This window comes from Akebia trifoliata, chromosome 4, assembly GCF_017979445.1.
Source record: "Akebia trifoliata isolate Shusen 1 chromosome 4, ASM1797944v1, whole genome shotgun sequence".
In the NCBI taxonomy this organism is placed as follows: domain Eukaryota; kingdom Viridiplantae; phylum Streptophyta; class Magnoliopsida; order Ranunculales; family Lardizabalaceae; genus Akebia; species Akebia trifoliata.
This window is the reverse complement of record NC_141378.1, coordinates 10198686-10216384: the sequence shown is the minus strand read 5'-3', so window position 1 is coordinate 10216384 and position 17699 is coordinate 10198686. Positions and strand designations below refer to the sequence as shown.

At 36.9% G+C, this 17699-nt stretch overlaps 1 protein-coding gene across 1 annotated transcript; it reads left to right on the top strand.

Annotated features, from left to right (window-relative positions):
* Nucleotides 1-383: 383 nt before the first annotated feature.
* On the top strand, nucleotides 384-17355 carry LOC147403683 (uncharacterized). The gene is made up of 22 exons (XM_086439363.1): nucleotides 384-637; nucleotides 754-1413; nucleotides 2607-2866; nucleotides 2965-3036; nucleotides 3474-3608; nucleotides 4931-5049; nucleotides 5162-5467; nucleotides 5978-6065; nucleotides 6155-6260; nucleotides 6340-6447; nucleotides 7111-7274; nucleotides 7393-7513; nucleotides 7984-8208; nucleotides 8290-8480; nucleotides 10298-10465; nucleotides 10571-10676; nucleotides 11365-11502; nucleotides 13005-13166; nucleotides 13246-13446; nucleotides 15160-15354; nucleotides 15442-15513; nucleotides 16869-17355. Exons 1-22 carry the CDS (start codon nucleotides 590-592, stop codon nucleotides 17019-17021), a joined length of 3798 nt encoding a protein of 1265 aa, XP_086295489.1. The 5' UTR covers nucleotides 384-589; the 3' UTR covers nucleotides 17022-17355.
* Nucleotides 17356-17699: the final 344 nt, after the last annotated feature.

The following is a 17699-nucleotide window of genomic DNA, read 5'->3' as shown; positions in this document are numbered from 1 at the left end:
CAACAAAATGCAAAGACCTAAAGAGTAAAGACCGCAGTCCATACTCCACAGTCTGACTGTTCTCACCACCAAACAAGAGAATTTGAAGAAGGTAGTGGGACCACCAAAACCACCAGACTGCGGCTTATATAGCGGTGCACGACAAACGGCCGTCCCACTCACACACAGTTCGACCGTTAGAAAAAGCAGAAATCTTCTTGCCACGTCATCTTCCCGTTACTCTCATTTTGACGACAATCCAACGTGCCGCTTTATTTTCGGACTTAAAAGTAAGTAAGTTTCTTTTTTTCTGTACTAATCTGTAATTACTCTCTCTTTATCTCTCTTTTCTTTCTTTAATGGTAATTATTATTATTTTTTATTTTTTCCTTTTTTTTTGAAATATTAAAGCAGAGGGAACCTCAAGTACACAGTGGAGAGAGAGAAAGAGAGAGAGAGAGGCAGAGAAGAAGATATAGATCGATTCATCTTCAACAAATCTCTAATTTTTCTCTGTTTTTCAGTTCTAATTGTGTTTCTCAGAGAGAAACCATACTATTTTTTCTGTAAAAAATCGATTCTTTTGGGCGTTTTTGAAGAAACCCTAGCAATGTTCACTGAAGGACTTGATACTAGTGCTGTTAGATGGGCTAGAGAGGTAATATATCTTGATTTCTATTTAATTTTTTACTCGAATTTTTCTAATTTTTTAACTATTTCAATAATTGTTTGGTTGAATTTTGAATGTGAATTTTAAAAATCTGAAAATTTTAGGGTGTTAGCGGTGCTAAGAAGAGGGGAGTTCCAATTACTGATTCAAATCAAAGAATGTGGAGCGATCCGTTAACAAGAACACGTAATGGTGGTCGAGGAGGGTTCGGATTACCTCCTCCATCGAAGTTCAGAAGTGGGCATTTGCCATCTGGAGCGATTCCAGTGCGCAATTCTTTACCTGTTGATGTGGATGATAGTGGGTTTGGGTCCGATATGGACGAGACGACGGAATCAGAGGAGGATGATGAGGTATACGGAGGACGATACTCGCTTGATTCGTCTCCACAAGATGATTTAGAGCATCGAATTGGTAATGGTGGTCAGAGAAACACCACAACAATCTCAAGGCAACCGCGACGTTATGTTAGTGATAGTGTGCAATCTGATTTTAGTTCGTCGAGGGAGACGATTGGGTTGAGGCCGGAACGTGGGACCCGGGGACCGGGAGTTGGTGTTGGTGGTGGTGGAGGTAATACTTATCCAGCTGGACAGCATGATTATACTGATGATGAATTGTCGGATTCGGCTATGAGCTCGGAATTTACATCTACGCGCGTTGGAAGCACCAATGGCTCTGTGCCTCATAGAAGAACCTACATTTCCGAGGGCTATACGTCTAGTGTTCCTTCACATGTGAATGTGGAGATCACTGCCGAAAAGGTTTGTTGCCTTTATGTGTTTTGTTGATTTTGAGTATTGATGTGTGCACAATGTGTTGTATAATTTGATTGCTTAAATATGCATAATAGAGATAAATTATTATTATTTTTTCCTGGAAATTCAGGGCTAATTTAGTTGTCAAATTCAAATTTAGTTTGGGGTGGTTGATTAACTAGTTGCTCATAAATTGTGTTTCGGAATCACGGTCAGGTAAGGAAGGGCGATTTTGGAGACCTACGGAGACCCCAAATTTTCATTGGTCCACGTATAATGTGGGGTCTCCAAAATGGGGGTCTCAAAAAACGAACTCCAAGTAAAGTGTCCCATAGGAACAGTGTCTATGTGGCACTTTTTGGTTGAGTTTAAAACCCGGGGCTCTTAACCAAGCTATTTTCTACATGCACACAGCCCGATGTGTTTGATTTCCAACCAAAGCGCGCCACATAGACACTGTATGTTGCTATAGGATCGGAACACCATTTTGGATCGCAACTCTATGCTTGTTAGATATTGCTTAGAATCATTTAAAGATGTTATCATCATTATCAAACCTAATCCCAAGGATTTGGGATTGACTCAACGAATTATGTCCTCCAATCCATTTTTTCCTGAGCCACATCTTCTATTATTGAAAATGTGTTCATATCTGTTTTCACAATCTCAATTCAAGTTCTTTTGTGTCTTCCTCTAGCTCCTTTTTATTTTATAAGTAAAGATCATTTCATAAAAATCGGTCTAGAGGACTGACGATAAGAAACAATACAAGAAGAGGGAATCACGCTAATCGGACCGAATACAACAAACTTGCTCCCATCTAACCAGAAAATCATCAAAGAAGATTCCCTTAAACTCTTTAAAAACTTTACACTTGAAAAACAAAAAGCCCAACACCAGAATGTTCAACTTGAATATTTCGTCTAATTGGGGCTGTAATTGGTCTTTATTGAATATACCCAAGCATCTCAGTCGATTTTCTCATAGTTTATCACCTATTGGAGGTAATCCTACATTTTCTCAAATGGTTTTTCTTTCTTTCTCTAATTTTATCTTTCCTAGGATTATCTATCGATATAATATATTATGATAAGTATGAACACAAATACATGGTTGATTTCTCTATTTACAGCACTCATATTCATATTTCCCTTTTATATTCTACTCATGCAATACTTAGCTGACTAGATTTTTTACAGGACTTCCGTGTAAGAGGTCTGCAGAATAAGAAGCTTTGTGATAATGCTGATGGCCCCAGTGCACCGCCATTATGTGGCTCTGATCAGGCAGCCAACGAAGTTGATGAGCAATCTCAGCACTCCAAAGCAAATGGCACACCGTGTACTGCTGCTTCAAATGGTTCCTCAACTAGAAAGGTGCCGACCACCCCTGGGAACACAGCTTCTGGGGTTGGTGCTCATAATAATACTGGGAACAAGATTCCTAACCAGTACGTAAGGTTTGTATGGTCTAGTGCCAGCAGATTCGTATTGCAAATACACACATTACTGGTTTATTGTGAATGAGCAAATATACTGCCTCCATCATTTTTGACAGGACAACAGTTGGTATGGAAGCTACTGTATCTTCAGGTTCATTACCAGCTCGTCTCCCCACATTCCATGCAAGGTATGTTCTGACCATATCCTGTAAGTGGAATTTACCACAGTTCTTTTTTGTTACTAGAAGGTGGCATGTGCAAACGCACATCTCTGAAGGGCGTATTTGTCATTTAAAATATTAATTAAAGGATTGTTTCGAAGATTACATAGTTAAAAAAAGAGGATATTTTTGTCATTTTGAAAACTCGTGCAATTTTCATTTTTTTGGACCAAAATGGCCCTGATTATATTACGTTTAAATGTTAAGGTGAGGGCTTTTTGGAATCCAAATTTTGGTGTAGAACCACTTCTACTCCGTCTTCTCTCATTATAATAGTAAAGATATTTGGTTTCAGTAATACACCTGTCTCCTTGTGGCTAATTACAGAACTCACTTTATGTTTTTGGCTTTAATCTTGCTTCTTCATGAACTATTCTTACATGGGTTGTATATGGGATACACAGTGGGCAAGGTCCATGGTATGCTGTGCTTTCATATGATGCATGTGTTCGGCTTTGTCTTCACTCATGGGCCATGGGTTGCATGGAAGCTCCCATGTTTTTGGAGAATGAATGTGCACTGTTGAGAAATGCATTTGGGTGAGTTGAGTCATTTCTGTTCTGTTTTTTATGATTTGAAATTCATGATGCATTATCATAGAAGGAATGCCTTCTTATTATTTTTGTTTCTATGTGCCATTTGAAAGTTTAATTTGCTGGAACAGCCTGATTTATAGTTGTCACTCACAATAGTGCAATGTTTAACTACTTGTCTCCTGAAGGTTACATAAAAGGACGTTCCATAACTTATTTTATTTTCTTGTGATCAGAACGCCAATTCAAACTCTGATCATTGATTACTAGAATGACTGGAATTGCTGTGCTGCTAATGGCACCCCAATTTCTACTTATTATACCCCAATTTCTTAAATTATTTATCACGCCCTAATTAAAGATAAAACACACCATTCAAACACTACAAGCGCTTGGTTCAAGTTATTACGTCAACATTACAAAGTATTATAACATATTCAAACAACTTCAACAGTTGTTTACAATTAGGATTAGGCTCATATAAAACACTAAATCTGACAAATAGATGTCTAAACAAAAAGAGAGAGAGAGAGAGAGAGAGAGAGAGAGAGTTTCTATTTGCATCCCAACTTTTACTTATTGTCTGCCATTGGCTTATTTATTTTTATTTTTAATTGGAGTGTAATAAGTAAAAGTTGGGTGCCAATAGAAGCTCTCCAATTTAATTCCAAATGCCGACTGCAGGTTGTGCCTCATCATGTCACTTTAGCTTTATCTGTCTCTTGTAAATGGATGAAATATATGTCAACATAACAGTAGAAAACACAAGTGGGGACACTAGGAATCAAGCCAGAGAGGTAACATGGAGGATTTAACTTCTAATATGTTGGGTCCTTTTCTTGTGTAGTATCTGCAAACGAAAATCCTGTACCTTCACTTAATAGGAATAAGAAATAATTTACCAAAGTGGAAACAGAAAAAGAATGCACAAGTCTAGTAGTTTTTTGCTATCTCAGGACCAATTTCTATAGTTAAATATTTGGGGAGGTCAAATTGCTTAATTAGAAAAGAATCCCAGAATCCTGTGCTCCATCTCTACACTGTTAGAGTCTAGAGCATGCTTTATTCATTATGGTAGAACTTACCACAAAGAATAGGTATGTGGGACTTGATCTGTGCGTATTAGGCATCAAAATTGAGTGTGCGTAGTACTCCAATAGGGAAAGTCTACATATCTTTTATGCTCGCAAATAACTAACATGTCATTTCAATTGATTATTAAAGCATTCAGATTATGGAGACTTGATCCATGTGTTTTAACATGTAATAATTTGTTTTTTTCATCATTCTTTCTCATATTGCTTTAATTTCCCATGTTTCTATTATAGTCTACAGCATATATTATTACAATCAGAGGAAGAACTATTGGAAAAACGGTCATCAGATCTTGTCAGTGAGGGAGCAGCACCGAAGCCAAAGAAAACCATTGGAAAAATGAAGGTTCAAGGTACTGTTAAGACTTAAAAATCTAATTGTGAAACCTCCTCTTTGCCTCAGTTCTTAGTAAGAGGAGTTATGAAAACTGCTATATTTGACATAAGTTTTTTTTTAAAATGCAGTTCGTAAAGTGAAATTGTCTCTGGACCCACCTACCGGCTGCAGTTTTTCATCTTTAAAACCACCAACTATAAAAATGGACTCTCTTCGGTACCGTTTTTCCAATTTACGGTCAACTCTCTCTTCTGGATGTGAAGCAATTCGGAAAGTTCGTGTAGTACCTCGAATACCTCCCAATGGTTCTTTTTCGAGACATAGCTTGGCATATGTTCAAGCTAGCACTCAGTATATAAAAGAAGTTTCTGGACTACTAAAAGTTGGTGTGACAACTCTACGCAGCAGTTCGTCTTCATATGATGTAGCACAAGGTAAACTTAACCTCATCTTCAATGGGTGCTTGACTGTGTTGTCCATGATACATTCATCATGGCCTGTGTTACCGCCTTCACTGATATAGTGCCAAACTTTGAACCGGTACAAACCGAAACAATTCTAGGTTCAGTTCGTAGTGGGTTCATCAAAAACAACAAACCAGACGAACCCCCATGTTTTAGTGAATTTTAGAGATGCCCCAATGATTTGGTGAAATAACCCTTATTTTGAAAATCCCAAGATTTGGTCAAATATTAAGTATACCCCTTTGTTTTCGAACTAATGATATGCCCCCTTTGACCTGAGTCTTCTTCTATGTGATTAATAGAAATGACTTAAATATCCTCTACGAACTACCTCAATGAACCGGGTTCGTCCAAGGGTGACGAACCATGAACTCGAATTCAAACCAAGCGAACCAACAAACTATGTGATTCCGACATGCATTGAACGCTTATTTTGTTATGTATTTTTTTGCCTTAAGGTGATTTGATAAATCTTTTCAGAGACATACTCCTATCTATTGAGACTGAAAAGTTCAACTGAAGAAGATGCCATTCGAATGCAACCTGGATCTGGTGAAACTCATGTTTTGTATGTATTCTTATCCATGTTTTTGTTCACTATAACAGAGAGAGATTAATCTGTGTATCAAATTGACCTGCTTTTCTATTATGATACAGCTTTCCAGATAGTGTAGGTGATGATCTTATTATTGAAATAAAGGATTCAAAGGGAAATCATTATGGACGTGTACTTGCTCAGATGGCTACAATAACTGAGGACTCGGTAAGGATATTTAAATTCTCTAATATATATGAAGGCATAGATTGTTGTGTTAGGAGGCTTATATATGGGTTAAATGCAGGGTGACAAGCTTCGTTGGTGGTCTATTTATCGTGAGCCGGAGCATGAGCTTGTTGGAAAAATACAGCTCTATATAAACTATTCAACTAGTGCCGATGAAAATCTTAAGGTATGGGAACTAACCTTATTCTCTAAGTTTATTGGGTGATAATTGAATCTAAGTTGAACTCCTGTTTCTCCCTTGCGTATGCCATTGGTCAAATGTACTTATAGTCTACCTGATGGGTACCATAGGTTGTACCAAATGTACTTCCAGTCACCTGATGAGTATATCCTTATTCAGATCTGAATTTTATATCTGGATCCGATCAATTTACTTGATTCTGGTCGGATAATTTTGGACTGTTTAATTTTTTTTTTTCTATATTTCTTTTCTAATTACTATATAGTCAATTTTACCTTTATAATTCTATTATTTTATAAGAATTCTTGTTATATTGAAGTAGTAGAAAAAAATATAATTTTCAAAGCAATATATCATATCTAGGCGGATATAGGGACGGATATGTATCCGACTCAGGTCAAGGGACATCGACCCATATTCAACCCATATTTTTATTCGGATCTCCTCGAAGGGTCCAAATCCGCTAAATTCGGATCACTCAGATTTCAGATAAAATCTGACACATTTTATGCCCCACGACTCCCCCCTGGTCTGGTTTAATACTTCTGGTCACTATATGATATTTTGTGGGGATTGATGTTTTTTCAACCTTGTAATATTGTTACTTATCATCTCTTTGTCTTAATTCTTTTCCTTTTTTGTTCTTAGTGCGGTTCTGTTGCAGAAACTGTGGCATATGACTTGGTTTTAGAAGTTGCGATGAAAGTTCAGCATTTTAGACAAAGAAATTTGTTGCTGCATGGCCCATGGAAGTGGTTACTGACTGAATTCGCATCTTACTATGGGGTTTCAGATGCATACACGAAACTAAGGTATTGGCATTCTGTTTAGCTGTGGAACTTGTTCGAGCTAAACTTGTTACTCCCGATTACCTATTCCTTAGGTAATTTTCAATGGGTAATGATGTTTCAAGTGTATAATGTTTGACAGATACCTTTCTTATGTGATGGATGTGGCTACACCTTCAGCTGACTGTCTTGTTTTGGTGCACGATTTGCTACTACCCGTAATTATGAAGGGCAATGCTAAGAAAACATTGAGTCATCAAGAGGTATGTGCTTGCAACTAGATTTTTCTGCTGAAGTTACCTTCATATCATCATCAAATATTGGATATGCTAAATGTATTCGATTCTAAGGTGGTTCTACCCTTTTCTCCAAACCTAACCATAATTGCAAAAATGCTATAATTTCAAATCTTTAACCGAACTAGCTTTTTCCACCAACCTTAGAATCGAATAAATCTAGTTTGTCCTGCTAGACCCAAATAAGTGGAGACCTAAATAATTACAAAATTTTCGTTGGGATCTGTGACTGTTGGCTTTATTTGCATCCCGCATTAAAGGGGTTGTCATAAATTGTGGATATTGTACTTTTGTACCACACTTTTGCCTCTTCTCATTACACATGAATTATCTTAATCAAGCCTCTGCGAGTGTTCATAATTTTCTTTCTTTGAGTTGGTAGTTCTTATTTTGTTGAAAATCTACTAAAGCACAGTATGAATGATTGGTTTACCCAGAACCGCATATTGGGAGAAATTGAGGAACAAATTGAGCAGATTCTTGCTTTGGTTTTTGAAAACTACAAGTCTTTGGATGAATCGGTGTCGTCTGGAATGATGGATGTTTTTAGGCCTGCAATTGGATCTCCAGCTCCTGCTTTGGCACCTGCTGTAAAGCTTTACACTCTTCTTCACGATATACTATCTCCAGAGGCACAGTTGAAATTATGCAGCTGTTTCCAGGTTAAAAACTGTTTTTATTTTTAAAATTTTCTTAAATGATGCTTGTTTCAATCTGTTTGACGTGAACCTGTGTCTCTCAAGGCCGCAGCAAAAAAGAGATCAAGAAGGCACTTGGCTGAAACAGATGAATATGTTACCAGCAACAGTGAAGGCACATTGATGGATGCTATGATTCTTTCTACTGCTTATCAGAAGATGAAATCTCTTTGTTTGAATATCAGGAATGAAGTTTTTACTGATATAGAGATTCACAATCACCATGTGCTTCCGAGGTACAATAGTTCATATCACGTGGAGAGTCTAGTGAGATGATAGTGTGTGAGCTGTAGTTGAGGGTTTTTTTTTTTGTTGTTGTTGTGTTTGAAGATATCAATCATCATATTGACTACAAGGCTGAAATCCATTCCTTATTGGGTCCAACTAAACCATACAACCATGCCCACCAAGCCTCATGAGTCAGTTGATACATGGGTCTTTGGGCCCACGATCCACAATAAATATAGTTTTTTACCCTGTTAGGTCCATCCACATTAGATTTCTAATTTGGTTGCCATGATCCTATAGTTACAGTACATAATTTCTATAACTTTTAGTCCATGTCAAGTTTCTTTATAAATGATGAGGATGTGCTTGGTAAGAAAGATATGACACATGCCTTGACTGAATATATGGCTCAAGATCGAATTCCTTGGGAAAAATAGGATTCATTTTGTTGACTACTAGATTTTGGATGAGGCATAGATGATGATGAAGTTTCTATTTTGAGTTTGTTTACCTTTTAATTTGTATGAAGTTTAGGTGTGACTCCTTACATACTTTTGAAATTGTTCTTTGTTGTAAACTTCTCTTAGTTTAAATTTGGAATTAATCTGAGAACATTAGTTGACATAGATAACACTTCAATCTTTTTGGAAATGATTGAAGAAGCATGATAACAACCTTCATCGTTGTCGTCACCATCAAAGCCCTATCCTAAGTAGCTGGGTTCAACTGATCAAATATGTTCTGAGCTTTCAGCTTCAACATCTTAACATTAGATCAACACATTGGGGCTGTTTTCTCTAGTTTTGACTTGGAATCTAACACTAATCCTAATTACGCCCTTGATCTTCTACCCTATACCCATTCCAATGTCAAATCTCAACCCAAACCTCCATACATTGTTGAAGCTGCTGGCTTGGTAAGTTGGTAAAGTCCGCGAGTAGTACCAATGCCCTCCTTCACTTGCTTGCACTTTTATAAATGATTAGGTATCAAAGGTTGCCTATGTCAACTTCGGTATCACAGTTGCTGTTCAACATCTTTTATTGGTTAAGCTGATTAAAAATTACCTTGAAGTTATACGAGAATAGAGAAAGGGAGTGGGGGTTTATGAGTTTATCCCTAGCAAAATTCTGAACCTATGTTACCTGATTCGTGGGTTCGTTCAGTTTGAATTCCGGTTCGCAGTTCATGGTTTACCAATCGAGAATGAACCCGGTTTGTAGGGGTAGACAGAGATGAGGGCATTTGAAGGTTGAAGTGATGAGTAGGATAAAAAAAATAGAGATTGAAGATGGGAGATTTTGGTGAGAAAAAGTCAAGCTTTTTTTATATTTATAAGTTGAAGATGAGGGTATTTAATCATTTTCCAACAGTCTAATAATAAATACCAAGGTCAAAGGGGCATGCTATCAGTTTGAAATTTTAGGGGGATATCTTAAATATTTTCAAACATGTGGATGGGCATGTAAAATAAAAAAAAGGTAAAATGCAGTTGGTTTGGTTCACTGCATTTCACAAACCAACTGTGAACTGTACCGTGAACTAGTTCGGTTCGAACCTGCTCGCGGTTCAGTTCCTTACCAACGAATTGGGTAGCCCTGTTCTGAACAAGTAATTCTTCCATATTTTGTTTTAGAGGTTCTAATAATATAATTATCCTATTTTCCCAGGACCTATGCAAACTCTTCCATAGTTCATGGGCATAGCCACACTTTGTCGGTCTTACATGCTTGCTTTGTCTTTTGGCTAGTGATTTGTTAGGCTACTTAACCAATTCTATGTGCAATTTTATCATTGACGCATGCTCGGTTATCCTCTTTTGCAGTTTTATAGACCTCCCAAATATTTCTTCATCCATATACAGTGTAGAACTTTGCAATAGATTGCGAGCATTCCTTGTTGCATGCCCTCCAACAGGCCCCTCACCTTCTGTAGTCGATCTTGTAATTGCAACAGCAGATTTTCAAAGGGATCTAGCTAGCTGGAACATTAAGTAATTACTCTCTCATGATGTTATTCCTTGTTCAGATTATTGGTTTAGTAGTTTTTTTTTTTACGTTTCGTAATCCAGGGCTTATATTTCTTACGCTTTTCTCAGTCCTGTCAAAGGAGGAATCGATGCAAAAGAGTTGTTCCACTTGTACATCATTCTTTGGATTCAAGATAAGCGTCTCTCTCTACTCGAGTCTTGCAAATTAGATAAGGTAAAAATCATACGCTGCCTTGCAAATTGTTGTTTTCGTATCATTTGAAAGTCTAAATTTTGAAGGAAAGGTGTGCATGCTTAGAGAGTTTGCTATTATCACAACTACAAAAAAAGGGTCAACAGAAACTCATAAGTAAAAGTTGGGGTGCCAATAGAAACTCTCCCTCTCTCTCACTCATTCTTTATTTTTTTTAGATTTCTATTTGTTAGATTTAGGATCTTATATGGCCTAACCCTAATTGTAAACAACTGCTTTGTAATGTTGAAATAATAATAACTTGAACAAAACTTTTGTAATGTTTGAATGGTGTCTTTTAATCTTTAATTAGGGCGTGATAAATAATTTAAAAAATTGGGGTGTAATAAGTAAAAGTTGGGGCGCCAATAGCAGCTCTCCTAAACTACTGCTAGCTAATTGTACTTGTGGTTTCCTCTTCGAACATAAGCTATTTAGTTGTGATAATTTTCTCTTTAGCAGTAGAAATGTATGTGGATATTGATACGGAAAAATACATTTAGAGCTTTCAGCTTTGGCAATATTTTAGAACTGTTCAGCTTTCATCTTAATCGTAATTTGGAAGGAATTTTTAATGCAGCCCCCAACTTTTATGACCATTTCTCTTTATCTTTAGTTATTCCCTTTAACTTTGCGATTGTAGAAATTAATTGAAGTCATTGACTTGCAGGTGAAGTGGTCGGGAGTCAGAACACAACATTCTACTACTCCATTTGTGGATGATATGTATGATCGGCTGGCAGAAACCTTGAATGAATACGAGATTATCATTTTCCGCTGGCCAGAATATATTTTTGTTCTGGAAAATGTACGTTCAAATATGAGGATCTTTATTATCAATTCATCTTTTAGTAGTTATATGCATATATGGGTCTTATTACTAGATATTAATTGAATTGAATAGCAGGCGATATGCACATAAAGGTTGGAAAAAAAGTGATGGTTCCGATCGATATAGATCTCCCAGGTCAAAAGTGACCGTCTGACACACACACACACACACACACACACACACTCACCCCTATATATATATGGGAACGGATCAAGGGACATATGTAAAAACAATGTAACATTAATAAATTTTCAAAATATGGACTAGAAGTTTTGGATTGAGCTGATTTTTTGTGAGGATGATCTTTATGATGTGAAGATCATCCAAAAAAAAAAAAAATCAGTCCAATCTGAAACTTCTAACCCCATTAAAAGTGATTTAGAATGTGGACCGTCCATTTTTTGCCAATAATTTGTAAATCACTTTTGATGGATTTAGAAGTTTCAGATTGAGTTTGTGAGGATGATCTTCTCATCATAGTGACCATCCTCGCAAAAAATCAGCTCAATCCAAAACCTCTAACCCATATTTTGAAAAACCATTGTTTTTACATATGTTTTTACCTATGTCCCATGAACTGCCCCCTATATATATATATATAGGGTGGCGTTCAATGGCCAACTTTTTGGCAAAACATTTTTCAAAACATGAGTTAGAATTGGAATGGGCTGATTTTGGTGAGGATGATCTCTACGGTGAGGAGATCATCATCACCAAAAATCAGCCCATTCCAAAACTTCTAACTCATGTTTTGAAAAATGTTTTGCCAAAAAGTTGGCCCTTGAACGTGACCCATATATATATATATAAGAGGGTCATGAGCTGAACAGGGGTACAATAATACGTAACTCCCCGGAGCAGGCAAATCCTGCACTTATCACTCCCCTTCACCCAAAGGGTGTTAAGAATCGAACCCATGACCTATATGAACCTCTTGCTCCGATACCATGTTAACCAACCAATTCTCGAAAAAACCTCTTTGTTGGAAAAGGGGAGAACTATGAATGTAAGAGGGTCATAGGCTTAACTGGGGTATGACACACCTGAGAGTGGAGGAAATATACACTCAACACTCCCTCTCACCCGTAAGGGTGGAAAGAATCAAACCCATGATCTATACAAACCTAGCGCTTTGACACCATGTTAACCAACCAACTACTCCAAAAGCCCGATCTGTCGGAGAGGGGGAGAACTATGAATATAAGAGGGTCACAGGGATTAACTGGGGTATGACACATCAGAGAATGGAGGAATTTCTTGGGTCGTGTTGGAGGAATCTTGGGTTTGTCTTGTACCGTATTGGTCAAGATGGTCTTGGTTTTTTTCCTTTGACCAAAAAATGCCTCCAGATAGGATTTTAAACTATGAATGTAAACATCTCCTTTGATGCTTGTATATTATAGATTTTAAACCATTTTTCACTGGATCTGACACCTTAGGATTTGTTTGATCTGTTTATGTGGCAAATTTGTTAAAAGGCTATTGCAGATGTAGAGAAGGCAATCGTGGAGGCTTTGGAAAAGCAATATGCAGATGTTATATCACCATTGAAGGACAATCTGACACCTAAGAAATTTGGCCTCAAATACATACAAAAACTTGCTAACCGTTCCGTATGCGCCTACACTGTGCCCGAGGAGGTGAGCTGTTATGTCCAAGACTCTCTAACATTTCTGTTGTATATTCTTTTGACCTCAGAATTTGGTTTTGTTTTTTTAGTTGGGAATTCTTTTGAACTCCATGAAGAGGATGCTTGATGTGCTGCGACCGAGGATAGAAACTCAGTTGAAATCGTGGGGTTCTTGCATTCCCAATGGTGGAAGCGCAGTCCCTGGTGAGAGGCTCAGTGAAATAACAGTTATGCTGAGAACCAAGTTCAGAAACTACCTTCAAGCAGTTGTGGAGAAACTTGTAGAAAATGTGAGTACCCATCTGAAAATAATGCATTTTATTCCAAATTCTTAGGTCTTAAAATGGGTTGGGTTGGATTTGAGTCTATCCATATCTAGGTCTGGATTTTTTATTCGGATCTGTATCCAAATCCGACTCAGATCCTATTTTAGCTAAAACCATATCCGATCCATTTTGCTTTCACTAAAACCGGATCTGGATCTGGATCTAACCCAATCGAATTACTTGATTCGGGTCGGTTCAACTTTTTTTTTTGCTATATTTCTTTTCTAGTTGCTATATTATTTTATTTTACTATTATAATTCTTTTATTTTATAAGAATTCATGTTATATTAAAGTAGTAGAAAAAAAGATATTTTGAAAAACATAAAAACATAATTTTCAAAGTAATATATCATTCGGATCTAGGCAGATATAGGGATGGATACATATCTGACCTGGATCAATGGTTATCAATCCATATTTTGCCCATTTTTTATTCAGGTAAACTCTAAGGGTCCAAACCCATTAAATTCAGATCTGGATCACTCAGATTTTGGATAAAATTCGACACATTTTATGCCCTACAAATTCTCCGTTCATTACCACAAGTCATTTCCCAGAAAAATAATGCGATCAGTTCAGAAAGAAAACTTGAAAAAATGTTTTTAGTCGAGAAGAATTTATCTGTCAATCTATATGTATATGCCCTACTGTTACATGGGTCCAATATGAGCTACTTTGTCCAAAAATATGTATGTAAATTAATATTGGTGAAATTGAGAGGAACATTTACGGTTTGAGATATGCATTTGTTGTCCCACTTAAGGAATCATATATCTCCATTGAAAATGGGACGTCATTGGACAATTGTGACCATTGAATCTATAGTCCCTCGGACATCAGTAACTATGGCAATAGTCTAGAATGAAGATCCATGGATTCATAGTCACCAACTCGGAATACTGGTCTGAAACGGCAAGGGAAAACTTTGGAAAAGACAGGAGAGAAATGAGATTAAAATGGGAAAAAGGATAAATATGACAATAAATATATATATATATATATATTAAAATTATGAAAAAAAATGTAATATAAAATATATTTATAGACAAAATTAGAAATGGGTCAGGATCCCTTGACTCCTAAAAATGACTCATGAAAAAAACACATGATCCTAACCCTTTAAATGCAAAATCCAATGGTTGAGATTTATCCTCGGGATAAGTATCTCTGAGATTTGTGTGGTTAAGATACCCATAAATCTCGACCATTGAATTTTGTATTTAAAGGGTTGGGACCATGTGTTTTTTTCATGAGTCATTCTTAGGAGTCAACGGATCCCAACCCATTAGAAATAACCATAAGGCTATAAAAAAAATAATTTTTTTCTTTTAAAAAAAAAAGAAAGAATTTTTTTTTTTCCTTCTAAAAAAAATTGTTTTAATCATCAGAGTAACAGAATATGAGAATTTTTCGAAAAAAACAGTTTTTTGTTACTATCCATGGGTGTGATTACTTGACATTCGAGATATTGTATAGGATTTGTGGAGTTGTTGCCCCCAACCTCATGTGCAACCATGTATGGTAGTGATGTCCCTATTAATGATCTACTACCCTTATCAGTTTGCATGCACATACGTATTCTATGCTTTGAACTCTGATTGTATGATTTTGTGACTCTTAGATCAAATATTTCATTTTGCTAAAATTATCTATTATTTGATTCTATATATTGTCAGACAAGGGTGCAGAGTGCAACAAAACTGAAAAAGATCATCCAAGACTCGAAGGGGACCGTGGTTGAATCAGATGTTCGAAGTCGAATGCAGCCCTTGAAAGACCAGCTCACAAACACAATTGATCATCTCCATACTGTCTGTGAGACTCATGTCTTTATATCCATCTGCCGAGGCTATTGGGACCGAATGGGACACGTGAGTTGTATCTGATGCTTTCTTGAAATGTCATTATGCTTTGTATTTCTGAACATCTTAATTGTTTTTTTTTTTTTTTGGTTGCAGGATGTGCTAAATTTCTTGGAGAACAGGAAAGAGAACAGATCTTGGTATAAAGGCTCGCGAATTGCCGTTTCTGTGAGTAGTTCTTTCTGTGTTTTCTTGCAAAAATATTGAGTGAAAATAGTTCAAAAGGATCAAAGCTTTGAACTTGACTTAACTGGGGGTTGAGAAAAACATGCAACTGGTGTTCTATATAAGAAACCCGCTTCACCAAAAATCGACAAGATCACATTGATCATAATCACCAATGCATTATAGTTTTAAATATTTGGAAAATGTATGGTTAATGTTCAGCGTCCAAGCATTGGATGGTAATAGTCATCCTTACCATATCAGTTTGGGCATGCCTGCCTATGTACTACATGTGGCTCTTTGACTATATCTAGATTATAAAACACAACGGAGGACCCCACTCAGCTATAGTTTTGTAGGGTAAAGATTGAGACAAAGGAGTGGGGTCCACACAACCCTACTCTACCTTTCCTCTCCTCCCCCTTCAACTCATCTTTCCTCCCACCCCCCCTTTTTTAATTATACCCCTCTAACTTTACTATCTTTCCTCTTTTACCCTTTCTACCTAAACTGTAGTCTACATAAGAATACAACGGTGGATCCCACTCCTTTATCTTAAGATTTATACCCCGTAAACAACATATCTCGAGGACAGTTGTACCTCCTCATTTGTCTCCTCTCTTCTTCGCCTTTCCAAGAATAACCCCAATTTTATGGTCTTTTCTCTTCTATCCCTTTCCAAAAAGACCCTTACAACTTTCTATATTGCTTTTCCTCTTCCCCTCTTTTGCAATAATACCCTCCCAATTTATTGTTTTCCCTCTTTCACCCCCTAGGCCCCACAGACGGCACAAACAAATTCTAGTATATTGTAATGGCTGGCATCTGTTAAATTCTGTCTCCTGCCCGACTGTCTAGATGTCATATGTGGGTATGATTTTTATATACTGAATGGGGAAGTGTCGGAAGGTACTATCAGCCAATCAATGGGTTCATTGATGTGGGGGGGGGGGGGGGGGGGGGAAGAGTCAGCTTGATTGGATCATGAGTAGACTTTGAAAGAACTACCTTAAATCGTTTGTCCAATTAATTTGAATCACCCAATTGTGCTGATTTTTGTCTTGGAGGGAGATCTTGTTGATGGGGTTCATGATTGACTCGTTACTAGTAGTGCCATGACTCAAGGCGCAAAATCTCATCTCGAGACACTGTCTTTATCGGGACAAAAACCTTGACGTTCCAAAAAAATCCTGAAACAATGAAATATTTCATGATCAATGTTCTGTTCCAATCTCAGTTGTAACCAAAATGTCTCAGCCGATACATTTTACGAAACTTCAGACCATGCCAGGATTCTATCTCATGTTTCAGTAGATTATTTTTAGCAACTAATGATCGAGTGGTTTAAAATTTTGCAGGTTTTGGATGATTCCTTTGCATCACAGATGCAACAGTTACTCGGAAACGCACTACAAGATAAAGACTTGGAACCTCCAAGATCGATCATGGAAGTGCGTTCAATGCTCTGTAAGGACGCTGCGAATCACAAGGACTCGAACTACTACTATTAGATTTTGGCGAATATGTATGTTCGTGCAACAAATGTATCACTTTTCCAAAGTACAAGCTTGATAGCTATGCTTATAACCGTCGAGACGTGGGTCAGATGGCAATGACAAAATATCTTTGTTCCGGGGTTGGGGCTGGCGACATGGGTGTTAGTTATACAGCCTTTAAATAAGAGGCTCTACCAATTTTGCACAGTGAGAAAGCAACTCAGTTCAGCTTGATGAGGCCAGCTTCCTGTTGCAGTGTAATATATTTTTCCTAATATAATGTAGAAGAAATACTAAATTGCTCCTGTCATTTTTACTCAAAATATTTGAATTTGAATTTTCTTTTTTCCTTTTTTTTTTTTATAGATAAAAAAATATTAAATGAAAGACTTTATGGAAAATCCGAGAACTTAAAAAAAGTTGCACAAAATATAAGTGCCAAAAAATCAAAATAAACTCTTACATAGAGTGATCCTTTCCTTCAATAAACAATTTTTTTTTTTTTTTGGTTGAGGAAGATGAGGTTGTTGGTTTATAATTGTCAATGGATTTGATTTGGATCTGATCGGTATTGATATGGAACCAATCCAATAAAACTTGATATTGTGACCTAAGTAGTGTTTCTTAATATAAAGGGTCTTCTGGACTCTGGAGTGTCACCCTATATCTCTACACAGGGTTTATGTTAATTCC

What these genes read in the sequence shown, in the direction of transcription:
- LOC147403683 (XM_086439363.1), top strand. Translation starts at nt 590, where the DNA reads ATGTTCACTGAAGGACTTGATACTAGTGCTGTTAGATGGGCTAGAGAG. An exon ending in ATATTTTTGTTCTGGAAAAT is followed by an intron (nt 11,503 to 13,004) that starts GTACGTTCAAAT and finishes ATTTGTTAAAAG; the next exon opens with GCTATTGCAGATGTAGAGAA. An exon ending in CCTACACTGTGCCCGAGGAG is followed by an intron (nt 13,167 to 13,245) that starts GTGAGCTGTTAT and finishes TTGTTTTTTTAG; the next exon opens with TTGGGAATTCTTTTGAACTC.